Source organism: Athene cunicularia (assembly GCF_003259725.1).
Source record: "Athene cunicularia isolate RWA chromosome 1 unlocalized genomic scaffold, athCun1 chr1_part1, whole genome shotgun sequence".
NCBI classification, from domain to species: domain Eukaryota; kingdom Metazoa; phylum Chordata; class Aves; order Strigiformes; family Strigidae; genus Athene; species Athene cunicularia.
The window spans coordinates 65,949,584-65,975,394 of NW_020799091.1; the positions used below are offsets into that span (position 1 = coordinate 65,949,584).

Below are 25,811 nucleotides of genomic sequence, written 5' to 3' on the forward strand. Positions count from 1 at the left end.
GGGGGGGGGGGGGGGTGTGAGCTTTTCACATAGAAAAGGGCACAAGTGACAAATTGTAGTTGCTGTTGATCATGCAATATGTTACTAAAACTTCATTTATGTTTATGGATTTCTCTATTTATCAGTGTGTACCTGATGGCTTGAATGTTTATACCAGCTTCTATGTCTGTGCTATTTTGAAATGGATTTAATTTCTTGCTTTTTTCCAGCAAAATTGTAACATGAAAAATTTATTTAATGTTTATTTTATCACTAGTCTACCATACTGTGCTTGGTAAACTACTTCTTGCTGCTGTATTCACAGTGGCTTACAGAATTCTAGCCCCTGATGTAAGTTACATACAAAACTGTCAGAATTTTATTGGTTTCGTTTGTTCTTTTTTTATGGTCCTTACCTATCTACATGAAGCTTTTCATGACCTTTCACACAGTTATTTTCAACTAATTGCATCGTGGCTTATAATTGCAAAGCTAGCTGAAGGCTTCTTAGTGGGCATTTCCTCATGAAAAAAGGAAGATATGTGTAGGTCACAAGGTGCATTTGCTCCTATTCTCCAGTAGATACTGTCATGTGTAAACAGTTGATCTGCAAAGCTGTAGCTAGGATAGCTTTCCACAGTTCTGGCTTCAGGAGAGTTTAAGTTGCCTGCTGCCTTAAATAACTGCCAACTTTGTGATAGAGTGTGTAAGATTGTTAGCCAAGCTGGGTAGATGACTTTGCCTGGCATGTCGGTCTGGCCTGCTGAAATTCTGAGACAAAACAGTATGCGATTTTAGACCAGACAGTTAAAGGAGAGAGGGTGGAAGGAGAAATAATAGTACTTGTCTCAACATCCTAATCTTGATGGCTCAAATGTGCACAGTTTGGGGTAGAAACTTGTCTTTCCGCCCTTCTGAAATGTCCAGCGTTCTCTAAATGATTTGGAAGACCAGTGATGTTTTCAATTGGTCTAAGGCTTGATACTCCAAAGATTCATTCCTGGGCAAGAGGGAAATGTCCTGCAGCTGCCTGGCTGCTTATCCCTTTGATCTGGAAGATGGCCATCTGACACTTGGCAAATGCCCCATCTTTGATTTAAATATCTGCTAGTTCTGCTCTTGCTGAACCTTTTCATACAGGGGTCTATTTTTGCCTTTGTGCATATGGGAAAAAGTATGTTGAGGCAAACTATACTCAAGACAGGCAAGACTATATCTCTGGCAAGGAAGACCACCTTTTCCCCCCAGGTACTTCTCTTTGTTTCATTTAAAGCAATTGCCAACTGGGAGACAAATGGAAGGAGGAGGATTAGGAGGAGAGTGCTTTCTCTCTTTTTTTTTTTTTTTTTTTTTTTTTTTCATTTACCTTCTTGCTTAAAATAAACAAATACATTTGAAGATTATAAGAAACCTTTGGGGGTTTGTATTTTGTTTGCATTTGTTTTTAACTAACAATCCTACAACCACTTGGATAATCACAGGTCTAACTGTATCCTCATGCCTCAAAAGGAAAAGTATTTTTTGGTCCTGTTCATCTGAATTGTCATGTGCCATTAAAGGACCCACTCGTATAGGAGCTGCTATGTGTCAAAGATTCAGCAGGTACTTAGAAAACACAAAAATGAAGTGGATGGAGAGGGAAGCAGGAAAGTGTTCACTTCTTTGACAGACTAGGATTGGGCAGTAAATTACTGATGGACCACAGTGCTTTTCAAGTGACATTTTCAATCTGCAAAAGTTCCACTGTAGCTTGTTGAAAACTAGATTTAGAAAGGGTTATGAAGGAATAGGTAGAAGGAAACAACATAAAACTCAGGTCAGAGTTCAGCTCTGAGTTGGCTGCAAGTGACTTCATCTATTGCTTTGTTCATTTTTCTGAGCCACTCTGCCTGAATTACCCGCTGCCTGCAAGCAGCAGTCAGTGGCTTCTCTGAACATTTCTTTTGTCAGCTTTTAGTCTACCACTTTGCTTTGGTTTCAAAACAGTACCATGCTGTGGGAAGGGAATGCTTACATTCAAAGGCATAACTTGAGGCAGTCATATTTATATTCAGGGCTTACCTGTAAGAGGCATGTCAAAGTTCAACAGACCAATTAAACTTTATCCCATGCTACATCTTTGCATTATTGCCCCAAAACAAGAAGTCTTGCAAAATAATTTGATTAAGTTTTATTCACTACTTAAGCTTACAGTGTCAACAGTGACCAAAGTAAGAAGAAATTATTCCACATCACACAGAACAATTAAACTATCTTCACGTTGCAGACAGGATCCTGAAAGTTTCGCTTTGCATTAGCAACATGTGTGGGGCTTTGGAATTGAGCCTGAGCTAGGAGTTTGCTTCCTCCAGCGCTAACTGTGTCAGGCTGTCTTTAGGTATTATTTGTGTTGCTACTCTGGGTTGCCTTCTGTGAAAAGCTTTCTTTTGATACTGCATCAGAATTGCTAGTGAATGGAAATACCAATATCTGTTGATCTGAACACAAATAGCAGAGAATCTGCTACATGAAATTGTATTTCTCTGCACTCTTTTTATGTGAGAATAAATTCTCACCAGTGTTACACATCTGCCAAAGCTCTAGGTTTCTGGGCTGTTTTGACATCTTGTAGGCAGCTGGTTGTCTCTGCTTTAGAGATAAATAGCTGTAGACCAAAGAGAGCATGATGACATATAAGAAGTAGATATATTTTGTGGCATCTGCTTGAGCATAATAACTGTCAAATATCATTACTCTGTCAAGATGGTAAAACTTGGGTTGATGGGAGTCATGCAGATTGCCTTAGAAACTGATCCTGTGTTTATGCTGATAGTTGATCTGTGTGATGAGGTTTGCCTTCGAATCATTTCTCCTTGTTTTGGTCACTGTTGACATTGTATGCTTAAGCAGTGAATAAAATTTGATCATAACTTATTTTGCAGGATTTCTTGTTCTGGGGCAATAATTCAAAGAATTAGCATGGAGTAAACTTTGATATTCCTCCTACAGATGAGCCAGTATTCACTCACAGGAGCTATGAGTTTGCCCAGCAGACCTAAAAACAACAGTTAATCCAGAAAAATGTGACTATATTTGCAAGCACATTTCACTAAGGATTCAGAAACAAAGTAGGTTAAATATTTTGCCAGTATTTTTAAAGCTTTATTATCAGAACATAAGCTTCTCTTATAAAGCTTATATATAAAGTAATTATAAAGTAATGTTTCAGTATGAAGGAGATGTTTGTGTTTTGAAGGCTTTTAACTACTTTTAATTTTTTTCACTGCTCAAAAGAACCAAACTTTCCTTTTGTAATACAAAGAATGACTTACTGTCCCTTTCTTCCATCCTGCCACTTTAATTCTTATGTCACCTTTTGACTACTTTTCTTGGATGACCTTGGTGGAGGGGATTTGTTCATTCTTAATCATCACTATCTCTTGTTTGATCTTATGTTTAATTTTGGGGGGGATTAGCTTGTCTGGGTTGGTTTTTTTCTTTAAGTACTGGCTAACACTGAATAATGTTACATAGAAGACAGACAGTTTTATATTTACAATAGTTATGAAATGTTTGCAGGTTGAGGTTTGTTGAATATTGGATATGCTTGTGAAAATGAGTCATTTTCATTGGGTTTATTTTTTATTAGAATTTAACAAAAAAATCTTTTTTCCCTGTAGCATCTCCAACTTTTGCATTCTTATCTCGTGCAATGAATTTTGCAAGCCTGGTATGCTGAAGCTGGTCACAAATTAGGATTTGCCTAAGATTTTAATGATTGCCAATGCTAATCAAATAATATTTTGGGATTGTTTTAGATTTCATATTTAATTCTGGTGTACTGCACAGCTTTTTGAAGGTTTTTTTCAGTTTTTTAAATTTGTTGGGATGAGCTGAGCTGTAAAGTCCAGAAGTGCAGAGATAGCAACTATTCTGACAGAAAGTTATGAAACCAAAGTTGAGCGAAGTCTTCTGTGCTTGTGTTCCTTGCATCAGATACCGTTTATCATACCTATATATGTCTTCTGAATTATCTTGATAAAAATGACTGCCACGCTTTTTCTGGAAATAGGCTCTTTTATGAAAATGGATAAATAGCTGGAAATAAAGAAGCCTGACTACTGGATTAATAGACAGCAAACCACAATTCATCTAGTTTAAGATAGAAATAACTGAAATAGAAAAAGGCAGAAAGAAAAAGAAGCCCCTATTGATGATATATTTGGCCTTTGAACTTACACCTTTACTTCTGTTTTCTCTCTACTCTTGGGCTAGGAATAATTGTTAAATTAAGAATCTTGGGGTTTGATCTAGTCTACACTCATGAAAATGGTGTGATTGTTTAGTTTTGTTGTACTAGTCTATTTTGCTGTTGTGTTGAATAGGTATTTCCTATGGATGAGTTGAATCTTTAGGTTTGTTTACGCTGCAGTCCCAGAAATGCGGCAAATATAATTAGTTAGGATTGGGACTTGTACTACCTGGGCAATCTGTTGCAAATGCCCAAGCTACCTTATTTTAAAATATATTGGGTATCAGTATACTTTCACTGATTGTAAGGTGCTGTCTAGTGTGTTGATTAATGATATTTCATAACTTGTTGGATGAAGGGGGGACTGGAATTTCTGTTTTGGGAATTTTTTTTTTTTTTTTTTTTTCCAAAGTATAGCACAGAACAAAAGCAATAGATAGGGGAAAAAGGACAAAAGTTGCATGCCCATATCTTGGCATGTATATTTAAAATATAAATGTGATTCTAATCCCATCAATATTTCATTGACAAATGGCTTACAAAAAAAAATAAGAGTATTTCTTTTTCCCAAAAGATTCTTCCTGGTATTAAAAAATGTTTCTACCATCTTTGCTTGGGATTCCATTTGAGAAAAATACTCTGAAGCTGATAGTCACTTAAAAATTCGAGAGTGATAGAATGCTGCATTTTGGAACTTCTAAACATCTGTGAAGTACTCATAACTAAAATTTTTACAAGTGGAAAGTATCAACACCCACACAGACTTCTGTACCTGTGTCAACAGTGTTGATATATATTTTGGTTTAGTTTTTGTTCTACTAAAAATTAAGTCTGGTTACTTTGGATTACAACAGGTTTGCATATATGTCATTTGTAGGTAGCAATATAGGAAATGCTGCGTTCCAGTTCTAGGAGATGTAAAAAGAAGTACTTGTTTCTTGACTCTAATGCTTTCTCATTTAATATGTTACATGGGAAAATAGTAATGCTTTCTTTCCCCTCCTCTGGTTTTCTGTAGTGGACCAGATTTATCATCTAGCATCTCCTGCTTCTCCTCCAAATTACATGTATAATCCTATAAAAACATTAAAGACCAACACTATTGGGACATTAAACATGCTGGGTAAGTGAAAATCTTTTTTCTTACTTAACTTGGTTAGACATAATATAACCTGGACAGAGCTATTGGGGAGAGGGGAGGATGGAGCAGATGAGATGTACGTGTTAAAAAGTTGTTTCTTTAAGAAAAATAAGGGGTGCTTTTTTCCCCTCTTTAAAGATCTTTGTACTTTTCCTTTAAAAATATCTGCAGATGAACTCTTGACAACATGCATACTCGGCTGTCAACATGCAAAAGAACTTCACGCCTGTAACTTGGCTATGGAGTGTGCAGTAATTATAGAAGTCAGAAGAACAATTAAGAGCATGGATTTTTTTTATAGCAAAGTTTTGTCCATGACTGCACTTCTCACTTTGGTGACTGTGGAACGTTCTCACACTTGCCATGAGTGACTGTTCCTTTTCACCACAGCAAACCTTGAACTAGGTGGAACTGCATTGGCTCTGTAAGCCTTGAACATCAAGAGTTCTGAACCCTCTTGTGCATGCCTTGGCTAGCAAATGCTGCAAGAACGATTAATGTCTACCTTCATGCTAGATAATTACAAGGCTACATTTTCAGCTTTGTTGGTTTCAGTGCTGGGAATGCACCAATGAACAGAAGGCCTCAAGCCTTCACTCCTTTTTCCTCCCATCTTTGATCTGTTGTGCATATGCTGCAGCTTGAACTGATGTCAGTGATCTTAAGAGTTATTATGAAGTTCCTGGGCATTACCTCAGCTGAGTTTCTCATTTGAGTGATAACTCCAGTGAGTGCAGTTCAGAGCATTAGATGATTTAGAAGCTATTGAGGCACCAAACAGTTGTATGGCATAGATGAGAGATTTCTTTGGTTGGCCATGCCAACTTGAAGGCCAGAAAGTCATTGAAATGGAGTGCAGAGTAATCTCGAGTGATGGGTAGGATCATCCCAGTAGCTTAAAGGGGCATAATAAAGGGAAAATGATTGATTTTTTTTGGTCCTGTAACATATTTTTCTGTATCAGTTTCTTTATATAGCTTATCTTTAAGTTTTGATAATCATAATGTGTTTCAAGATTCTGATTTCATAACTGGAATGGTTTATGCTTCTTTGGCCTTTAGGGTATAGTATATATGTTATATATAAGTTCTTGGATCTTGGTTCAGTGTAACTTTTAGTCCCAGAAGCAAACACATCACGCATGTGGGTGCTGCTCTGCTGTTTCTCAAGTTTTTTAGCTTGGGAGTGGGAGCTATGGATGTGATTTACAGTTAGATCTATCTAGTGAGAGAAATAAAATTCTCTTTAAAAACATGTAAAACAAGATCACACTATAGCAGTTAACGTGACTGAAAGATTCTTGCACTTGATTTAATTATGGTCTTCTTTCTCTGTTGCACAAAATTTAGGGTTAGCTAAACGTGTTGGAGCACGGCTGCTGTTGGCCTCCACATCAGAGGTATATGGAGGTAAGAAGGATAAAACAGTGTTTAGAGCTCTTGAGATGTGACTGTGTAAAAGGGTGTTTATAAACCTTGTGTGAGATGATAGAATGATAGATTTTCATCACTGTCTTGGCTTGATTTCTGTATCAGATGTACTTTTCACAGTTTAAAATGTGGGCATTAGTACTTGCTTTAAATCTCTAATCAGAGTGATGTAAGGAGTCTCAGACTGTTGTCTGTAGTTTTTCTTGAATCTTAGTTTATGTCTCTTTCCAAAGGGCTTGTGGGGGAATTCTGAGTATTGAAATCTAATTAAAATCCAGATGCCATAATGAAAACCTGTGAAGAAAGATAATTTCAGTAGTAAATCTGCATCTCTTTTCCCAGTCACTTATGAACTGTATTGTTACAATTTAGCAATTGTCCTGGTGTAAGAGACAAGGGCATAACCTCCAAGCTAAGAAATTAGTGATTGTGCAGGTTCTTGTGGTGTCTCTTAAAATGTGATATTCAACAATACTGCCATATCTCTCCATCGTCCTTTTACTAAGTGAAGTAGAAAGAGAATGACTGATAGAACTGCTAGCTGGATGTAGTGAGTACCGCCTTGGGGTGTGTAACAGACTGTGCTCAAAACTGCTGTTGTGAACTCTTGCCTAATTGATGATAGCACTGTTGCAAGATTAACAGAGATAGGCAGGCACAGTCACCTGCTCAACCTTAGTAGTTGTGAGAGTCTAGGCTTTAAAAAAAAAAAATAAAATCAAAAAATATTCATTGGTCTAACAGAATACAAAGCTTTGAAGAAAAAGTGAGGGAGGACATAGAAACATACCTCAAGGAGTACACTTTTGGTGGAATAACTTCAGTTGAGAAGATTCAAAGCAAATACACAAGCCAATGATCAAATAAGCCAACCAAATAAGCAGCTTGAGCATGTGCAACATTCCTACTGCCTCCCTTGCCTTTAATTAGTCATGGTCAGGCTCCACAGAGAAAAATGGTAGCCCTAAGGACTCTTCTGTAACTGAGCAAACTCTCTTTTGGAACAGGAGCCCAACAGGCAAAAAAGACCTTAAGTTTTGGAGCCTTGTTGCTTTGCTGCAATCTGCCTGCTGAAATGGAAGACTTGAAATGCTCATTATCTGGCTTTGTCAGTAGCAAACTGAAGCAGCCAGATCACGGCACCTTCTGTGGTCCTATTAAGAATGCTACAGGCTTTTATAATCATGTGAAAACTCCTCTGCATTTACCATTGCTCTGTGCCTCTTGTATGGCAGGAATTCATCTGTAATCATATCTGTGAGCAGCATAAAAACTGGAAGGGTTAATCAGGGCTAACCATCAAAGTTGTTTCAAAAATTAGCCTGTAACACTTGAAAGTTTTGACACACACACACACACACACACACACACACACACACACACATTGATTCCTAGGAGATTTCGGTTGGTTGGGGGTGTTTTTGTAATCAAGAGCTTCTATACCAGATCAAACCAAAGGATTGTGTAACCTGATGGTCTGTTCCCAGTGATAGCTAGTAAAAGCGCTTAGGATAAAACAGTAGAAACAGCAAATACATTGTGGTACATTGCTCTAGTCTTTCTTCTTTAAGAAATTGAGTACTTCTCCATTTTGCCCATTTTTCTTTCTTGTTTCTTGTTTTATAAAGCTTGAAGGTACTTTCCTTTTTTTCAGATAGAGGAAAAAGTGCTACTTACATAATTTATAATGTTTCTTCTGAATTACATTAGATGAGTCATATATGCTTCCTTGAGATAGTCTGTCTTTGCAGAGAAGAGTTGAATTTAACCCTCTGTTTGCACATGCATTTATTGGAAAGCAGATGATGGGTGTTGTTGCTTTCACTCAGTTATCTTAGTAGTCTCACATCTTCCATAACTGTCATTTTCATGGTTCTAATGAATACACTTTTAAGGAATGGTGTTGAAATGTGATGTTTTTTTAAATGCATAGTTCAGAGAGAAGCTATTGAATTGTATAACACCAATGATCTACTGAAAGATTCATTATATATAGTCACCTTTTTGATAGAAGATCATTTAAGGTGTTTTTTTTCCCCATAGATCCTGAAGTGCACCCTCAAAATGAGGATTACTGGGGCCATGTGAATCCAATAGGTCCAAGAGCCTGTTATGATGAAGGAAAGCGGGTTGCAGAGACCATGTGCTATGCATATATGAAGCAGGTATTAAACTTGTATCAGATTCAATGGATTTTCTGTGATTTAATGAAGTCCAAATATGTGGCAAAACTGGAGTATGTGTATTTAGGGTAGGAGGGCAAAAAAGAATGTCTTGAGTGGGAGCATTTATACCATAGCTGCAGAATTTGTTTTCTTTAATGCAAAAGTTTTATTACTCCCATCTGTTGTGTTTTTTCAGATAAGCAGTGTTCCTCAAGAAAATGTACTTTAGTCTTCTTCATAGACATAATATGTCTTTCAGTATCGTAAATAGTTTTTATGCAGGCTAAACTGAGGTAATCTTACTAATTTGGGAGCCAAATAAGAGTTATTTTAAGTTGGTCCTGTGCTTTGAAGTGCTTGGCTGAATAGGGGCATTACTGCTAAATGTGGAATGTTTAATAAGCATAATTGAAATCAAAATATAGAGGTAAAAATTAGGAAGTTCTTTACTGAGTACTTATGTAGGAGCAATGTATTTTAAATCACTTTAGAAATGTCTTCAATTTATGTAGGTATAAATACAGACCGTAACAGAATATATGAATACTTAGCTATGTAATGCACTTTTTCAGATAAATACAGTAACATAAGGATAAAAATGCTACTTAAAATATGGTTGTGAATTGATACGTGCCAGTTCCTTCAGGTTTCATCATCAACAAGTAGAAACGCATTATTAACTAACCCAGCATCAACTCTTTACCTGTATGTGAATCTTATTTAATTGCTGGTCAGCTAGTCTCTAGGAGACAATCCAATTAGAGAATGTGACATGCTAAAGAAAATCTTATCATTGTTTCTTGGTGTTTTCAGCCTTGATATACAAAGGTATAAATCAAATGTAGTATATTCAGTAGAATTTTAAACCTTTAAATGATAAAATACTAAGTCCTTGTAAAAACCTTGAAAACAGAATTAAACTTAAATGGGATGGTACTTTAGTACAGAGGTCATAAATAATTTTCTCTTATCTGTTCAGCCAGATAGAGAAGGCAGAGGTTTGTGTCTCCTTTGTTCTCTTTTAAATCATTTAAGGTCCAGCATGGTGGTACTTCTTTTGTTCAGGATGATGTCTTCTGCACTTAACTGTAGCAAAATATTCCTTGTGGGTCTAGAAATCTGTTTTCAGTTGAATATTGTCGTTTTTATGATAAATTCTTGTGCTGTAGGGTATTGAATTTTTTGCAAGTTTGTGGTACAAGTACACTACAGTATTATTTTAGAAGGGCAAGACTGTAGGTAATTTTGAAAATCATGGACTGTATCTTAAAGCCACAGGATGAGTCATGATACTATCCCATAAATTTTATGCAGGATTTACAAAGGGTAGTAAAGGTTGGTAAAGTGGAACTGCAGTGCACAGATACATTAAGTGAAAACTCTTGATGCAAAAGAGGTGGGAGTGGAGTTTCAGCACATAGTACTACAATGTGAATTTTGTGCTTTGTTCCGGAGTCGCCATTCAGTATGCATTTAACTTTTTTAAAAATAGTGGTTGGAAATAGAGATATTCATGTACATTCCAACTCTGGCTTTATTTAAATACTAGTCAGAATCTGGCACTACCTTCATGGCAGGCGTCTGTTACGTTTGCATAGGCACATGTAAATACAGATACACAGCATTTTAAATGCTTAGCATATTAAAGGTGTTTTGTGAACTAGATTTAATTTATCCTTTTACACCATTGATCTGTAAGGAAATTCTCCAGACCTGAAGCAATACTTCAGGTCAGGTCACCTTGGAATGTTACAGAGAAATTTTTCATCTCCTTCTGCTTCATCCTTTTCTTCATACCAACTGTGTGACATTGCAAGTTTCAGTGGTAGTAAATGGGCTAAGTTCTACATGGTGTGATGTGATAGTTTTCAAATTGCCTTAGAATAGTTCAGATCTTCCAATTAAGAATTGCACTGGATGCCTTTCTAAGCATATAGGAGTGAATTGAGTTATCATAATCAAATATTAAGTATAAGCCTCTTAAGTGTTAAGCTCTGCATTATGGAATATTCTATAACCAGGACTGTGAAGGCTCAGGGTGGCAAAAAATCTTAATAGATAACAGAAGAAAGGAAAGACATGTTAGCTGTGAAGCTTATGGTATTAATGTGAGAGAATAACACATGCAAACTGATGCATTAGTTAAATATAGAAATTCATTGCAATTGCAACATGAGAGTGATTTTCTGTTTTATCTTGAATTGTACTTTCCCCCTAATCTTAATTCACAAATTGAGTTGGTTTTAGTAATAATAAAAAGCCTTGATGTAAAATGTAGGGGTAATGAAAGCTCTTGATTGAATTGCAACTGAAAAGGCACTGAATAGTGAATAACGAGGAAACTATTGAGTAATTAGATAGGAAACATAGCTATGTGGAATTCAAGCAGTTTGCTTTAATGTCTTTTGGGAGTTTTATCTGGTATTCTCTAATTATTGCTTATTGTTTTCTTTCCATGATATTCAATATAGACTATTTCTAAGAATGCAGCAATGTATTTTTTTATGTTGTCACATAAAATTTGCTAGCAGTTTGCTTAAGAAAAGTTGCAGAATTTGTTTTTTGTGGAAGAATGTAACTGAATTGTTTGTGCTTCTGACAGCACAAGGGTAGAAGAGGAAGCATTGTATCATCCTCAGGGCAATAATCAACTCTCAGACACCAGTCCTTTAGTGACACAGATGGTGGTTACTGTTGGTTGTATACCAGGCCAGAGCTAAATTGTAGTGATAAGAGCTATAGATCCCTTTAGCTTTTTAGAAAACATGCAGAGGAACTTTATTTTCAGGAATACTAGTGAGATTAAGGTTGGAGGGGGGAGTCTGTAAGATGCTACAGGCAGTCAGCCACATTGGGCACTGCCTAGTAGGTAGAGATGCTACAGCCCATCTCACTGCCGTACAGGGCATTGAAACCCCTGAAGTGCAGGTGTCAGCATGGCAACTAGTGTCCTGTCTGAGTTGTTATATACCAGGTCAGTGAAATTCAGAAAAAAAGAAAAAAATCATCCACAATTCCTTTCTTCTGAAAAGTCTGAGAGGTCACACACAGTTATATTAACGTTCTCAGTAAATGTGGCAGTTCTATTGAAAATATCAAGTACTGCTTGTTGCTAGTTGCTTTTATCTTTTTCATTAACTGGCTCCACTTTGAAAGAGAAAACAGTGCTGCTTTCAGCCACTGTAACTGCATGGTTCACAAATAAGCTTTTATACTTTGGAAAAGAGAAACCGCAGATAAAAATCCTTCCCACAGTTCAATAGTTAGGTCCTGCAAACTGCAATAATTTAGAGATTAAATAATACTAAGCTTTTGAAGATGGCTTGTTCCAGTTACCCTCGTACAGTCCTTCTGATAGTCCTGCCACTTTGTAAAACCTGCTGGTGTGTATTCTCTGCACTGTTGGATTAATGGATCTGTACATTTTCTAATGAGTTGTTAGAGTTGTCTGTAATATTTTTTTTTTTTCTGTGTAGTTGCTCTGCACATGAACCAAAACACTGTGTTTGGTCCTGTACAAATGCAGAAGTGGCATATAGTTTTCCAAAGCTATCTGTTGCTAACATTCAATTGGAGGAAGTGAGGTGAAAAGGGGAGAACACTACAGTAACTGAGGCAGTATTATAAAAATGCAACCTGTTGTTTCACTGGGTCATTAGTAATGGGAGCTCTTCTGTAAGTGGAGAGTTTTGTTATTTAAGTATCTATTTCTAAATTGTATTGCTTTTACCTGAGTTGTCAGAACTTCCTCATACAAACATAGCCTGGACATAATAAGAGGCTTTTTTGTATCAGTGGAGCAATACTTTTTCCAAATTATATGAAAATGAAGCAGGAAAGAACTGTCAGGTCTTCTGGCCTGTATTCAGACACAATAGTTTCGCTGATGCTCTGGTGTCTTTACTCTTTCTACATGCTCTGTGTTCTTAACAGTTGCAAAATAACTTTGTACCGCAGACAAGGTTAGAAGACTGTATTGCAATGATTATCAAAGCCGTGGACTAAACAAATACAGGCATTTTCTCAATAAAAGTCTGAATACTTTCCATAGTCTTTGTGCTTGAGGTTTGGGGTTTTTTTCTTTCTGCGCTGTAAGAAATGCTATCTTCTGATTTCCCTCAGGTAATTGGAGAACTGAGTTCTTTGGTTTTGATATTGCTGCACTGTTCTGCAAATTGAATTTTGAAGTCATGAGGGACTTCAAACTTTTTTTAGAGATTGATTCACTTCAATAAGTTGAGTCAGTGTTTGAATAAGAGTATATCTATAGCAGCATTCATCTTTAGATCCAAAATGTGTGTTGTTTCTGATGTCCTTTTCATTTTGGTACACCTCTTACTTCTGGCTGTAAGATGTGCCCTCCTCATACAGCCACCATTGCTCTAAAATCATTGGTAAGGCATTTTTGTTCACCTGTAACTGTTATCGTAACACTAATTCATGAGTATAACTCTGCAGAACTCTCCATTATGCAGATGACTAAAACAAAATTGTTTGGAGTATATATTGTTGTCTGTTTACATGTATTCCTGAGCCATATTGGAAGCTTACTGGAAGCTGTGATACATCTCTCATTCACTGGATATTATTGCGCTGGTTACGTTATCAGCCACCTCATGTTCAGAAGCTATGTTGTACAGGAAAATATCGAAGTTAAAAGCCCTGTCTGAAGGGAATATCCTAGTAATTCAGGCATAGATGCAGTTAAGTTGGTACCCATCCCTTCTTAGTGGCAGTGTCTCCTGTCAGAGTGTTGACAGGACCAGGCCTGTACCTGTTTGCATTGGCCACATACGGTACGTACAAGAGATATGCAAGCTGGGGCAAGTGCTAGAAATAGGATGTACTTTTAGCATGGGGGTATAAATAATGGTATGAAGAGACCTCAGAAAGTTGTAGCTTCTCTAGTGTGGGAAGTGATGAACTATAAGCATGGTAATGTTTCAATCATAAGATACGAGTGTTGGAGGTGGGCCTTGGTTGTGTTCAGGGACCTGTATTATGCTGAAAGTAGAGTTATATAACTGATTATCCTTCCTAGCTTGATTAGAAGCTTTACTGTTTATGAAATGCAGATCTTGGCATCACTATTTTTGCAAAATAGTTTTTAAAAGCTGTTAGTAACCAAGAATTAAATCTCGTTTTGCTTATATACTAGGCAGTATACGTATATAAAATACCTTGGATCAAGCCTCAGTGTAGAGTATTGTAGCTTAAACACACATCACAGATGGACGCTGGTGAACACTGTGCTAGGAATTCTGCTGTGATTACAATTCAGGGTTTTGAGAACAATTTTGAGAGTTTGGTAATGATCTCTGAAACACATAGGAAAGAATGTGAATTGGTAAGAAAGTGACTAATAAAGCAAGGGATGTGAGCAGCAATCTCAGTAGTTTTAGCTGAGACATTGATAAGGGCTTGTATTGGGACACAATGATATCCATACAACTGTCTGGTCTTTCCCTGGCAGATTTTTTTAATCCAGTTGTCTGCTGGAGAACAAACAATTGCAGCTTTCCCTTTCCTGATGTTGTACGCAGGGAGGTCTAATTCATGCTTGCTGCTCAGATAGATCCACAGAGTTTACAAAGAAGGAAACACTATTAATTACTAAGAGAAGATTGCATGATATCCTTATGAATTACAGCCACAGCCTATGTTCAAGCTGTTTCAGTTAAAAGAACCTCTTGTCATTTGAGTTGTATTCTGTATTGCTCTATTTTCTGATACAGTCAACACAAGGGAGATACCTTTTCTTAAAAGGCTTATAAAATTAAAACGTCTTTTAAAAATAATATGTTATCATAGCATCCTTGATACCTTAATACTTTCTGAAGCAGGCATATCTAGAACTAAGTGGCAGACTCATGCTGAAGACCATGGGCAAGTTTGTTTTGCAGGGGAGACTGGAAAACTAATGATACTTTTTGACTGACAGCTATAGAATAGTCTAAGTATTTATTCAGAGGAGGTGTCTCTGTAACCCATAACAATCTTTCTTGCATTTTTCTGCCTTCCCTCTCCATCTGTACAGGCGCAGTCTCTGTGAACGTGTTCATATGGTAAATAATAGAGTGAGATGAAGTGTTTTTCTAGCCCACAATGCTGCATTTGATTAGCTTGCTCCCAGGCTCTTTTGGATTGCTCAAGGAACTTTCTCTCTGATTAATCTGTTATAGGAAAGCATAGTCTTAAACCAGTAGAACAGAACAGATAACATTTGATCTCAGCATCAGGGATTAGTCTCAAGATCTCTTTTGTTTAGCAGTATAAATGTGGGCCGAAGAAGTTTTTCTCCTCTCTTTAGGATATAATAAAATACTGTACATGACTTACTGCCACAAATCTGGGGAAGTAATTGGCTTTGCTAGTGGGAATATGGGGGAAGTAGCCAGTCATAATTAGCATGTTGTTGATAATCAGAGTAACAGTACATATGTAAGCGTGTACCATAAGTATTCTCAAGCAGCTAATACAAAAAGGAGTAGAGTTACTCAACATGCAAAAAAGACTTCAGAAGAGATGTCCATGAAATGGCAAAAGAGGACAACTTTCAACTTACTGTCTCCAAATTAATTTTGTGAAAAAGTTTCTTTTGAGACAATAGATTCTGGTTTTACAGGCACAAATGAAAATTCAGCTGCATAGAAAATAGATTTTTCAAAGAACTAGGCTGCAGAGAAAAGCTTTGCTAGATGACACTATAAATAAAAAGTTACTTATTTTAAAAGATATTACAGTGGGAGGAGGGGAATAAATAGAAGGGAGAAGAAATACTGGATTCACTGTGGCTATGAGTAAGTGCCTATAGGGAATGTGTTTTTCTTTTCTAGATCCCTTGATAGTTTCCAGCCAATACTGGAAAATAAGGCTGCTGCGGTAGCTTATGAAGTCCAAGAGAGGCTTTTTGGTCAGCATTGGTTAATGAGTTATTTTTATCTGGAGTACTAGCTTCCAAGTACCTCATTTTCTGTACTTGTTATTAATGGCAATATCTGGAAAGTTCACATGAAATACTGTCCCTCCCTGAAGGAGTCAGTGTCCTTTTTAAGATTAGAGTGCTGAGCAAAAAGAAAGAATGATCATATCAGAGTATATATTTCGAGATACGGTGAAGGCATTGAGAATGGCTCTGTAACATGCTTCTGGAAGTATACGTTTGATGATCTTACACTGCCACACTTTTTTAGCTAACAGGAAATAAAGAATATGTTCCCAACTGATGCATTTTGCAGAGGAAGGGACTTCTGCTCTTTCCAGGGTACCTCAGCAGGGCCAAGTGGATGTTGTGAGGTTGTTATTTGCCTCTGTCGTGGATGCAAGCTTGTTGTGTGACAGAGTCCCAAGACTAGCTTTTCCTATGGTACAGTAGTTACCTCCCTGGTTACTGTTAGCCTCCAGTTTATTTGCACATATAAACATTTGATCATGGCAACTGAAACATTACCTGCAGCTAAACAGAACTGGATGTTGTTTGGCCTTATACATACCAGGAAGTGCTGAGCTTTACCTACACTACTTGGTGTTTCCCATTTCTTGACACCAAGTAATAGCTAAATGGTTATATATGCCTTTTGCCTCTCACTCTCTCATCTGTAAAAAGCTAATGCTATTGCTTTTACAAAACTTCTTCAAGGATTCATTTGTTTATGAATCACTTGGAGACCTAAGAGTTTTCCCTGCAAGTTTCTCTTGTAAATGAAGCTACGTTTATTTCCAAGAAAAATATGGGTTTAGGTCTCTTCTGAGTGAAGTGTGTGTGAGCTGCAGCCTTCAGCCACAAATGTACCAACAGTATACTTCTCCACACTCACTCTTGTCTTCCAAGAAAATGGCAAGCATTGATCTAAGCCTTAGTAAAAGGCATTGAAAATACAAGATGTTCTGTGTGTCCTCTGAAGTGAATAATTGAAGGTTTGCAACTCCCAGAACATTGTGCTTTGTGACTTGATTTGCTTCAGTTAAATCAGCAGCACAAAGTTTGCTTCAAATGACAAGTGTTTCCTGTGACTGATACAAGGATGGCTTTTTCTGGGAGGGGAGAGGACCAAGGAGTATGAGAAGGATGCATAGGACTGGGCTGAAGTTCACACCTTTCTTCCCTGCCTTGTGGCTATCACTCTCACATGATAGCCTCTCTCTGTTTACAGCATAACATGCTCCTCTGAACTCATCAGGAGCCAAGTGCATGCTTCAGCTTGCAAAGGCCAAGCATCCTTCTTGTAGGCTTTATCATGAACTGTGTCTTGTCCAAATGAGTAAGTGTGAATAAACAGAAAATACCTAGAGAGACATTACTTCAGTCTCAATGTCCCAGTGTTAAAATGTTTTGTCCAGACAGTTTTCAATTTCACATATTTGTTGCATTTTGCTTTGAAGATATGCAAAATATCCTGCAGAAAGTACTTCTGGGAATGATAGAAATGTTTCTTGGAAAAAAATAAGCCATTGAAGAGACAAGAATTGTAAAGTATGCATAAGAAAAATTGTGGCTGTATTCAGCATTTATAGATACTTGTCTGAAGTGTTCCAACTTTTCTAGTCTTTGGAAATACTACCTTGGTACTGTATCTGGTGATTGTGTGAGACTTCGCTTATGTGTAAAAATGTGAATAAGTCCCAGGTGAAATAAATTGTTGTTGGAAGGGTACTGTTGAAAAGTCTGAAGTTCTTGTTGGAATTAAAATGCATGTGCTTCATCAGCTGTTCCAGCATTGATTTAGAATTTGCATTGCAAAGACTAAGAACTAGTATAAATTACCTCGCTGTATGCACTACAGTTTCCAGTAGTATTGAGAAGAGGTTAGAAATATTTCATGGTGAGAAAACAATGTTTATTAAAGCTGTGAGAGGGATTCTTAAGAAAGCTTTTGGACAGGGGAGAGTTAATTTGCAGTTTTAGGAAGAAAGTCTTATTAAGGTAGTAACAATTCTTTTTTCTTTGCCTACAGGAAGGAGTTGAAGTGAGGGTTGCCAGAATATTCAATACCTTTGGTCCTCGAATGCATATGAATGATGGTAGAGTTGTCAGTAATTTTATTCTACAAGCTCTCCAGGGAGAACCACTAACGGTAAGTAATGACCTCTCAGTGATATGAACTGTTTGTCTTCATATCCTATCCTCACATATTATGAAGGAGGATGGATTTTTGAAAACACTGAGGTTTCTTCCACCACCACCTCCCCCCAAAATCTGGTGTTTCAGTATATGCAAATACACAAATATTGGTGGTATTGGTTTTCTTTTCCCAGAAACAAGGTTACTGGTTGTGATCTGAGAAGGTATTTTACTCATACTGAACTTGAATCTCTGTCTCTCACACCTCTTTTATGGGGACACAGTGTGACAAGGCTTACAGAATAATGTTTTGATAGATATTTCTGTTGAGGAGCTTTCTCTGAACCCTTCTTGGAAGTTAGGTATCTAAATTCTTTTTGCAAGCTTGGAGATCAGCCTAAATTTTCCATGTACAACATAATGTTAAAGGCCTTCAGGCTACATTGCTTATTAGTAAATAAAGCTGGCCAGGACTGTTTTTTGTTATCATTGACAAAGTGGTGTGTCATGACCCACATCTTGTACAGCTAAATTTTCCTGCCAAATCAAGTTGCCACATCCAAAGTGTTTGCTGTGAATGGTCCTATGTCACAACATTGTCTGGGAGAACAAGAGCTGGCACGGGCCGGTACTCTGCCAAAGTTGCTGCTGGTAATTTAGCAATACAGGCAGTGCCTGACCTATGCCCTGCTCCTGTTTTGTTTACTGTTATAAAATAGTGAGAGTATGTAAAATAAATGAGACTACATCCTGAAACAGAGAGAAGTAGTTTAGAATCTGAGATCAGTTATGAGTTCATGGAAACCTTTATGTGACATACAACATATGTGACATACAACAGCAATAACTACAGATGTTGCTAAGTACCTTAGCAGAGGGCAGCTATCTTGAGATTGAGGTGGCATTTCATCTATTAGAGACTGTAAAATTCAGCCAGGAATTCCTCTAGGAAGGAGCAGACAATCCACGGAGAAAAAGGATGAAAGTTTTATGGCAACTCCCACTACTGTGATTTCTGTAGAGCAAAATCTGAAACTGGACAGAGCATTGAGGAGTGTAGATCAGGTAGTAAGTCATGCCCAGGCAAGGTGAAGCTCAGTGTCCTGTGAAAGATCTCCCCTAGCTTTAGCCTTTTTCAAATAATATGCCAAAACACAGCTGCCTTTGCAAAACTTGGGTAGTAGACACTACCCTACTGACAGGGTGAAATCTAGAACTCTTTACAAAAAACAAAATTTAAGAAGCTCGGATTGTATATATTCTGCAAAGTGATGCACATCACCTGACTTAAGCACACTGATAATTTTTGAAAGTTTGGCCTTCTCTGGAGGTCAACATTTGCTTACTTGCTTGCTGTTTATCAGTGATTCTTAACTTAGGCAATTTGTTACTATTTGTTAATGTCATCAATGATACATCTTGACTACCCTGTTGTTCCTAACCATTGCTAAATTTCTGATTTAGGCTTGTGGTTCTTTCAAGGTAACAAGCCTGTACTAATTTTTATGCTGTGTTCACTGCATGTCCTAAAGATATGCCTTTTCCCGCAGAGATTTACTTTTCTCTTCTACAAAGGACTGTCAATGCTCAGCATACAGTAGCAATTGTGTGATGTTGACTGTGACTTAATGGCCAGTGCTTACTAGGACATACGACATTTAATGTGTCATATAAGTCAGCATTAAGACTGCAGATATTGGGGTTTAGACTTGATTAGCTGAAAAAAACAGTGACCCCAACTTGCCTAGTCTCTACTGATTGGATTCACTTCAGCACTGAACAGGCTAGTTGCACAATAAAATGGGTTCAGTGCTTTTTTTCCCTTTCAAAACATTAAATAAAAAAATCACTCAAATTCCTGCAGAAAGAGTTTCTTTTTCTTACCTGGGCATCTCCCCAAAGATGCAGATTAAGGCTGGTTCTGTTTGTTGCAAGACACTCAGTAAATAGGAACAGACAAGAGTCTAGAGCTTCTTGCTTTGACACTTTTGATCATTGTAGAACTTGGTTATATCAAAATATGAGTGTAACCATATACTGGTTTGTCAGTATTGTATGTTCCCAGAATGGCATCCTGGGGCATAAAGTCTGAGCCTCTAAATGCTGTTTAAAGCCCTTATCTAGCCTACAGAGGGTCAAAAGGTACTTCATTTTTCAAGTTTGTACCCCAGTGTATGCAGTGAGTTATTGCCATATTTGGCCTCTCAAATGTTTATTTTAGTTCATGCTTACTTTCTCAAGTTTTATTAAAGAACACTGACTGGGAGTTTAGTGAAGCCTTACTAAATATTAAGCAGTTACCTTGTTTTAAAACATACAAACCATGGGATATTTAAGAGCATCAATAAGAGGAGTCTGGAGTCAGTGCTGTTCTGTGGGAGGCAATATTGAAAGCTTTTTTTTTTTTTGTAATTGCCATGCTGTCTAGACTTTATCAAGAATGTAATAGCGGATAAAATAGAACATTTTTCCCAGCATCACTCTTCTGCAGGGGGTAACTATCTGACATTGAAAATTACTGAATATGAGAAAAAAAACTAAGGGGAGAGTTGTTTAGCTGACCAGGTCAAATAAAATGAATTGTCAGCAATAAGCAGTAGTTGAGACCAAAAAAAAATTTCACCCTTGTATCATCACAGAATTTGGCTGACAGGAATACCAAGTGTTGACCTTTTTAGAAACTGAATATATTGAGTCTCTTTGTTCAAAGTAGTTGTTCAAATGGAGTAAGTAATATCTTGAAAACTATGTCTTTAATTTGAAGAAATTATAGCCGATACAAACATGACCATTGTTGCTTTGTATTTTTGTAAAGGAAGAGTTTATTGAGAGAAATTGGGAGAAGGGAACTATGTTGTATTTTCCAGCCACATAGGAGAGCTAGCCACATGGTTGACTTTGCAGAAATCATGCACGTATTACTTGGTTCTGTAAAACCTATCCCACAGGCTAAAAGAAAACAAGCAGAAAGCTTTACATACCTAAAATATGCTCCCTGTTTGCTTTGGGAGTCCATCAGGCTGTCAGTGTGCTCTCCTGGTGCATTCTTCTGAGAATCGGTTACTGGGTAAAGTTTTAAACCACTGATCTTACCCAGCGCCTACTGAAATGTGAACTGTTTTTGTTCTGAATTGGTCTCAGAGAGCATTAGGTTTACGATCTAACCAACGATGGCACATATACCAATTGCATTGTCTTTCTTGTCCCCTCGGAAAACAAACATGCTTGCTGTTCTGTCCTGAAAAGCTTTTCTTTTGTAGTAGGTTGATGATAAAATGTGTGCATCCCCAGTTAAGTGTTTTCACCACTTAAATATGCCTGCTGATAGCTTCCAGAAATTAAAATATTCATGTTCTAGGGATTTTAGTACTGCATGCAGTTGAACTGTGAAAAAAATAATGTTAAATTATACCATTGTACACTTTAGGTATACTGTAATGGCTGTTTGAACTTTAAACAACTTGCTTTCTCCAAGTGCTTCTAAGATTTTGATACAAATTTGTCCAGGTGATTGTGGGAGCCATATCATCTAGAACTTATCTACCTCCCATTTCACCAGATAATAATATTTAGAGCCACATGATTTTTTTTTTTTTTTGTCCTATAAGCTTTAAATGCTTAGAGTGCTATTTTTCTTGACAGTTTTTTTAGAGACCACTAACATTTGGTGGTCTCTTTGAAGTTGGCTGTTGTTAATGAGTGAATAAAAATTACTCGTCATAACCACATCTTAGTAGTCTGAGGTTTGCTTTAAATATTTGGCGCTCTTTTCTGGCTGAGTGCATGCTTCAGCCTCTTTCAGTGTTCCAGGAGAGGACAAAGCATCGCTGTGTCCTGCATCCCTGAGAATGTTTCCTACGTTCAGAGTTCTGGTTAACAAAATGCCTAAAGATACGCTTACTGGAGACATGTCCAAGAGGAAGAAGACCTTCAAAGAACTGATACTTTGCCAAAGGCTCTGCAAGCACATGTTTTTCCATTCCTGTAACACTGAGCTTGTGTCTCAGGTGTTTCTCCTTGGGACATTTTTCTAGAATAGTGAAGAAAAGATAATTGGGCTAGAGAGGACTTTTATATTTGTGTAACTTTTCTGATTTTCTTCTGTTTTTTTAGGTCTATGGACCTGGAACTCAGACGAGAGCTTTCCAGTATGTCAGGTAAACCTTGTTTGTACTGTCTGATATTTACTTCACTTGATGATTCTTTGAGCTTGGCCAACTTTTTGTATGAACGTACGTTTTAGTCAAAGAAATTATGTTCATTGTTAGGCCAGCTTTATTTTCAGAACTGAAACACAGAAGTTTTAAAAAGTACCAAGAAACAAAACGTTAGTTGGTTCAGAACTTTGAATTGAGATATTAATGTGTTTTTTCCCTTCAAGGGACAGCAGGTAGCACATAGCTGAATTTTTGACACTGAGCTGTTTGTCGCTCCTTGCATTTTAATGCAATACTGCCACCTTGTGCCTTTGGGGCTGCTGTGGTTGGTGTGTGTATTGTACACGCATGTCCCCTTTTGGGGGAAGGAACCAGCTGAAGTGATATTGCTGTAGCTATTATTTATAGTGTAAGCAACGCCAGAATGTGCTTTTACTATGAAAAAAGTGAATCTGTTCCTCACAATATTTTGTTCTGTCCTGCTACCTAAACTTCTGTGCCAGGCTTCTGGGTTTTAATCATTCTCTGCTTGGAAATGTTCTTTCTGTCTGACGAAAATAATAACAGCAGTGGTAGATGCTGAGGAAACCTCATCAGTTCAAAGTAGGCACTCCTTTCCTGATGATGTCATAATGAAAGGGATCTGGATTTGTATGTCCAGGGGCAAGCTGCTGAGTCTATTGCTGATAATCCAAAATAACTTTGGGTTATTTTGCTGGGGGGAGGTAACACCAAATTACTAGTAGTTTTTTAACAAACTTGGTTTAAGAATCTCTGAAAGAGAAAAGACAATTCAAACAACAAGCTGCAAAGCAGGTGGTGGTGTTGTGTGTCTCTGTACTACAACTTTTTCTTTTTGATATGTGTTGGAAATGGGCCTCTAAATATGCCTGGGTACTGGAGGGAAGAGGAAGTATTTAATTTTTTTTTTAGTAACTTGATATATGCTCAGAGGAGCTATAGCTAGTGTATCCCAAAGATAATCACCCTTACAAACTAACTTCCAGTTTAGTATATCTTACAACAGGGACTGTGGAACAAACAGCCAAGAAAACATGCACCCATTGAAGTATATGCTGTCAATCTGATTTCAGTATTCCTCAGCTGCCTGATCTGCTTTATGGAGCTCTGAGGAGGCAGCTCTCTTTTTAGGCAAGAATATTATTTATAGGGAAGTGGAAATTGCCTCAATCTGTTCTTCCCTTTTCATAGTGATCTTGTGAATGGGTTGGTGGCGTTGATGAACAGCAATGTCAGCAGTCCTGTCAACTTGGTGAGTATGAGAGCTCCACTCTACTGTGTTTACTGTGCGGTGGCCAACATCACCTCTGTTTTCTTCCTTGTCACTGATGCCAATTTGTAGATGAAATAAATGGATCAAAAAAGCTCTTTCCATTATGAGTAATATATTCTTCCATCTTTTTTTTTTATAAATAAGAAGATTAAGCCCCTAGATGTAGAGAACTTGTAGGTCCAAGAACAGGATAAATTTTCTAGAGTTTTTCATTTGTTTTAACAAAAAGATTTATGAAATTAGAATAAGAAAAAAAACACACACAAAAAAAATAGGAGCAGGGGAGGGACACACAAAATACACCAAGGAAATGACTGATGTCTGGTTTTAATGAAAAAAAGCACTGAAGGAATACTTAGCTCTAAATAATGAGAAATCACTTCATACTAGCCTTGACTAGAGGAAAATGGGATAGCATTTGATGGTATAATTTTCTAATATTGATTAAGGCTGCTTACAACTTAACTTTTCCAATACGATTTTTGTTTTGTCCCATTTGTTGTCACCTTATTCTCAGCAGTGGATATAAGAATGGAAAAAGGATGCATATACCAGGTCATTTCTGTGTATGCCAACTTTTGCCAAATCAGATATTCAATTCTGCAGGGCAGTCATTCAATAGATTTCCCTTTTTTACTGTGGTCTTGAGTTCATTTTTACGTTTCTATCCAAATGATAATATATTTAAACGGCATCACATGCTTAATCTCCAGAAAATTCAGTGTTTAAATCTATATGTACCTAAATGTTCAGCTTTAGGTCAAATAAGATGTAGTAAAGAAGAGGTTTGCAACAAGGAAAGCTAGGGATGGAGGGAATTGAGTCTCATGAAGGTGAGCTAGTGCTAACAGGAGGCTTTCAGCATTTTGTCCTGAGTTCATGTGCAAGTTGGTTAAAAAAGTAGAGAATTAAGAAAAGGAATATTGTATAGGAAAGCAAGTAGCCTTTATACATAGTGATATATAAGCCATAGTAAATATGGAATCAATTGTTTGCAGCTAAATTAGTTTGGGTTCCTAACTTTGGATGAACTGAGGATTTAGCACACTTCTTCATTGCATTGTCTGTCCTCAACTCAACAAAGTTCTTGAATCCAGATGACAAACTGATGATGTGGCTGTGTGGGCTGCTAAATGGCAAATGCCTTTACTGTGATTGAGCTGCATTTGCCCATTCTTTACAGACGATTTTTTTGGGCATCCCCCTACATACACTGAATTACAGGCAAATGTAATGGAGGGCAACTTTTCTAATGAGTATAGAGCTTGTCAAAGTTACATTTGTTTTCATCAGAGTAGGAATAAATCATAATGTTTAGCTTTTTCAGAGTTTAACATGGCCCTGTTAGAATCGTCTCATGTCAGAAAGCTTGCATGTTGTAAGGTGTTTAATTGTTATTGTAATGAATATCTCTTCTATTTTTAGGGAAACCCAGAAGAGCACACGATCCTAGAATTTGCTCAGTTAATTAAAAAACTTGTTGGTGAGTATGATAAGTAATTCTTAGTAAAGCTTATGAAGAACTTATTGTCATTAGATGATTATTATTTGATTAGTGTGTGTAATATAGGGATCATTTAATTGGTCTTTGGGTTTCTTAGTAACTTTATCAAAGGCATTTAATTGTATCCTGATCTAGTTAAATATTAATAAGATAATCCAAATCCTCTCAATTACATGTAAAATATTGCATGAACAGTAGAATAAATACATTCCTTCTATGTATCTGTGCAATCTATACCCATTATTTTATATGATGTTTATGCATTTTTTTTAGCTTTGTTTTGACCCCAGGACAATACATAAATGAAATGTAAAACATATGAATGAAAATGTCTCGCGTAACATCTTAGCTGAAATACAAATACTTCAGCAAGGTGGATCTTCACATTATGTAGGCAGTTCTCCCACTACCATTAAAAACCTCATGCTGTAGTGACGGTCTTCCTGTACTTTTTCACTGATCTACCAATGGCTCTTGCAAGGGCTGTCAGCACCTCCCTTGAATGTGGCTGGTAAAAAAAACAAAACACTGTGGCTTTCTCTTCGTTCTTGCTTTGGTACCTGTAGCAAATCAGAGCTCTCAAGAATGGAAGTGAAGAGCTGTGCTTATTCTTCTAGTGCAGCTTCCTAATGAGATGAAACATACTGATGCCATTAGCCAAGGGTTTTTAGTCCATAGATTCCAGAAGTGCTTCTGAAGGATCTGAAGAAGGCAAGTTCAAACATACAGTAAAAAAGCTGATGCATATGATGTTTCTAGCAGAGGATTGTCCCCTCTGGAAGACTGCTATGAATCCACAGATCAGGGAAGGAAATTGAAAATCACATCACCAAAAAGCCATTAGGCACA

The 25,811-nt window shown here is 37.1% G+C and overlaps 1 protein-coding gene across 2 annotated transcripts in view; it reads left to right on the top strand.

Moving 5' to 3' along the window:
* Nucleotides 1-25,811, top strand: part of UXS1 (UDP-glucuronate decarboxylase 1) — a 59,794-nt gene that overhangs the window by 28,974 nt on the left and 5,009 nt on the right. For both annotated transcript variants that reach the window (XM_026843553.1, XM_026843561.1), the window contains 7 exons: nucleotides 5,229-5,333; nucleotides 6,701-6,760; nucleotides 8,825-8,946; nucleotides 17,901-18,020; nucleotides 22,121-22,164; nucleotides 23,377-23,437; nucleotides 24,884-24,941. In XM_026843553.1, the coding sequence (XP_026699354.1) occupies nucleotides 5,229-5,333; nucleotides 6,701-6,760; nucleotides 8,825-8,946; nucleotides 17,901-18,020; nucleotides 22,121-22,164; nucleotides 23,377-23,437; nucleotides 24,884-24,941 (570 nt within the window). The remainder of the gene's footprint in view (nucleotides 1-5,228; nucleotides 5,334-6,700; nucleotides 6,761-8,824; nucleotides 8,947-17,900; nucleotides 18,021-22,120; nucleotides 22,165-23,376; nucleotides 23,438-24,883; nucleotides 24,942-25,811) is intronic.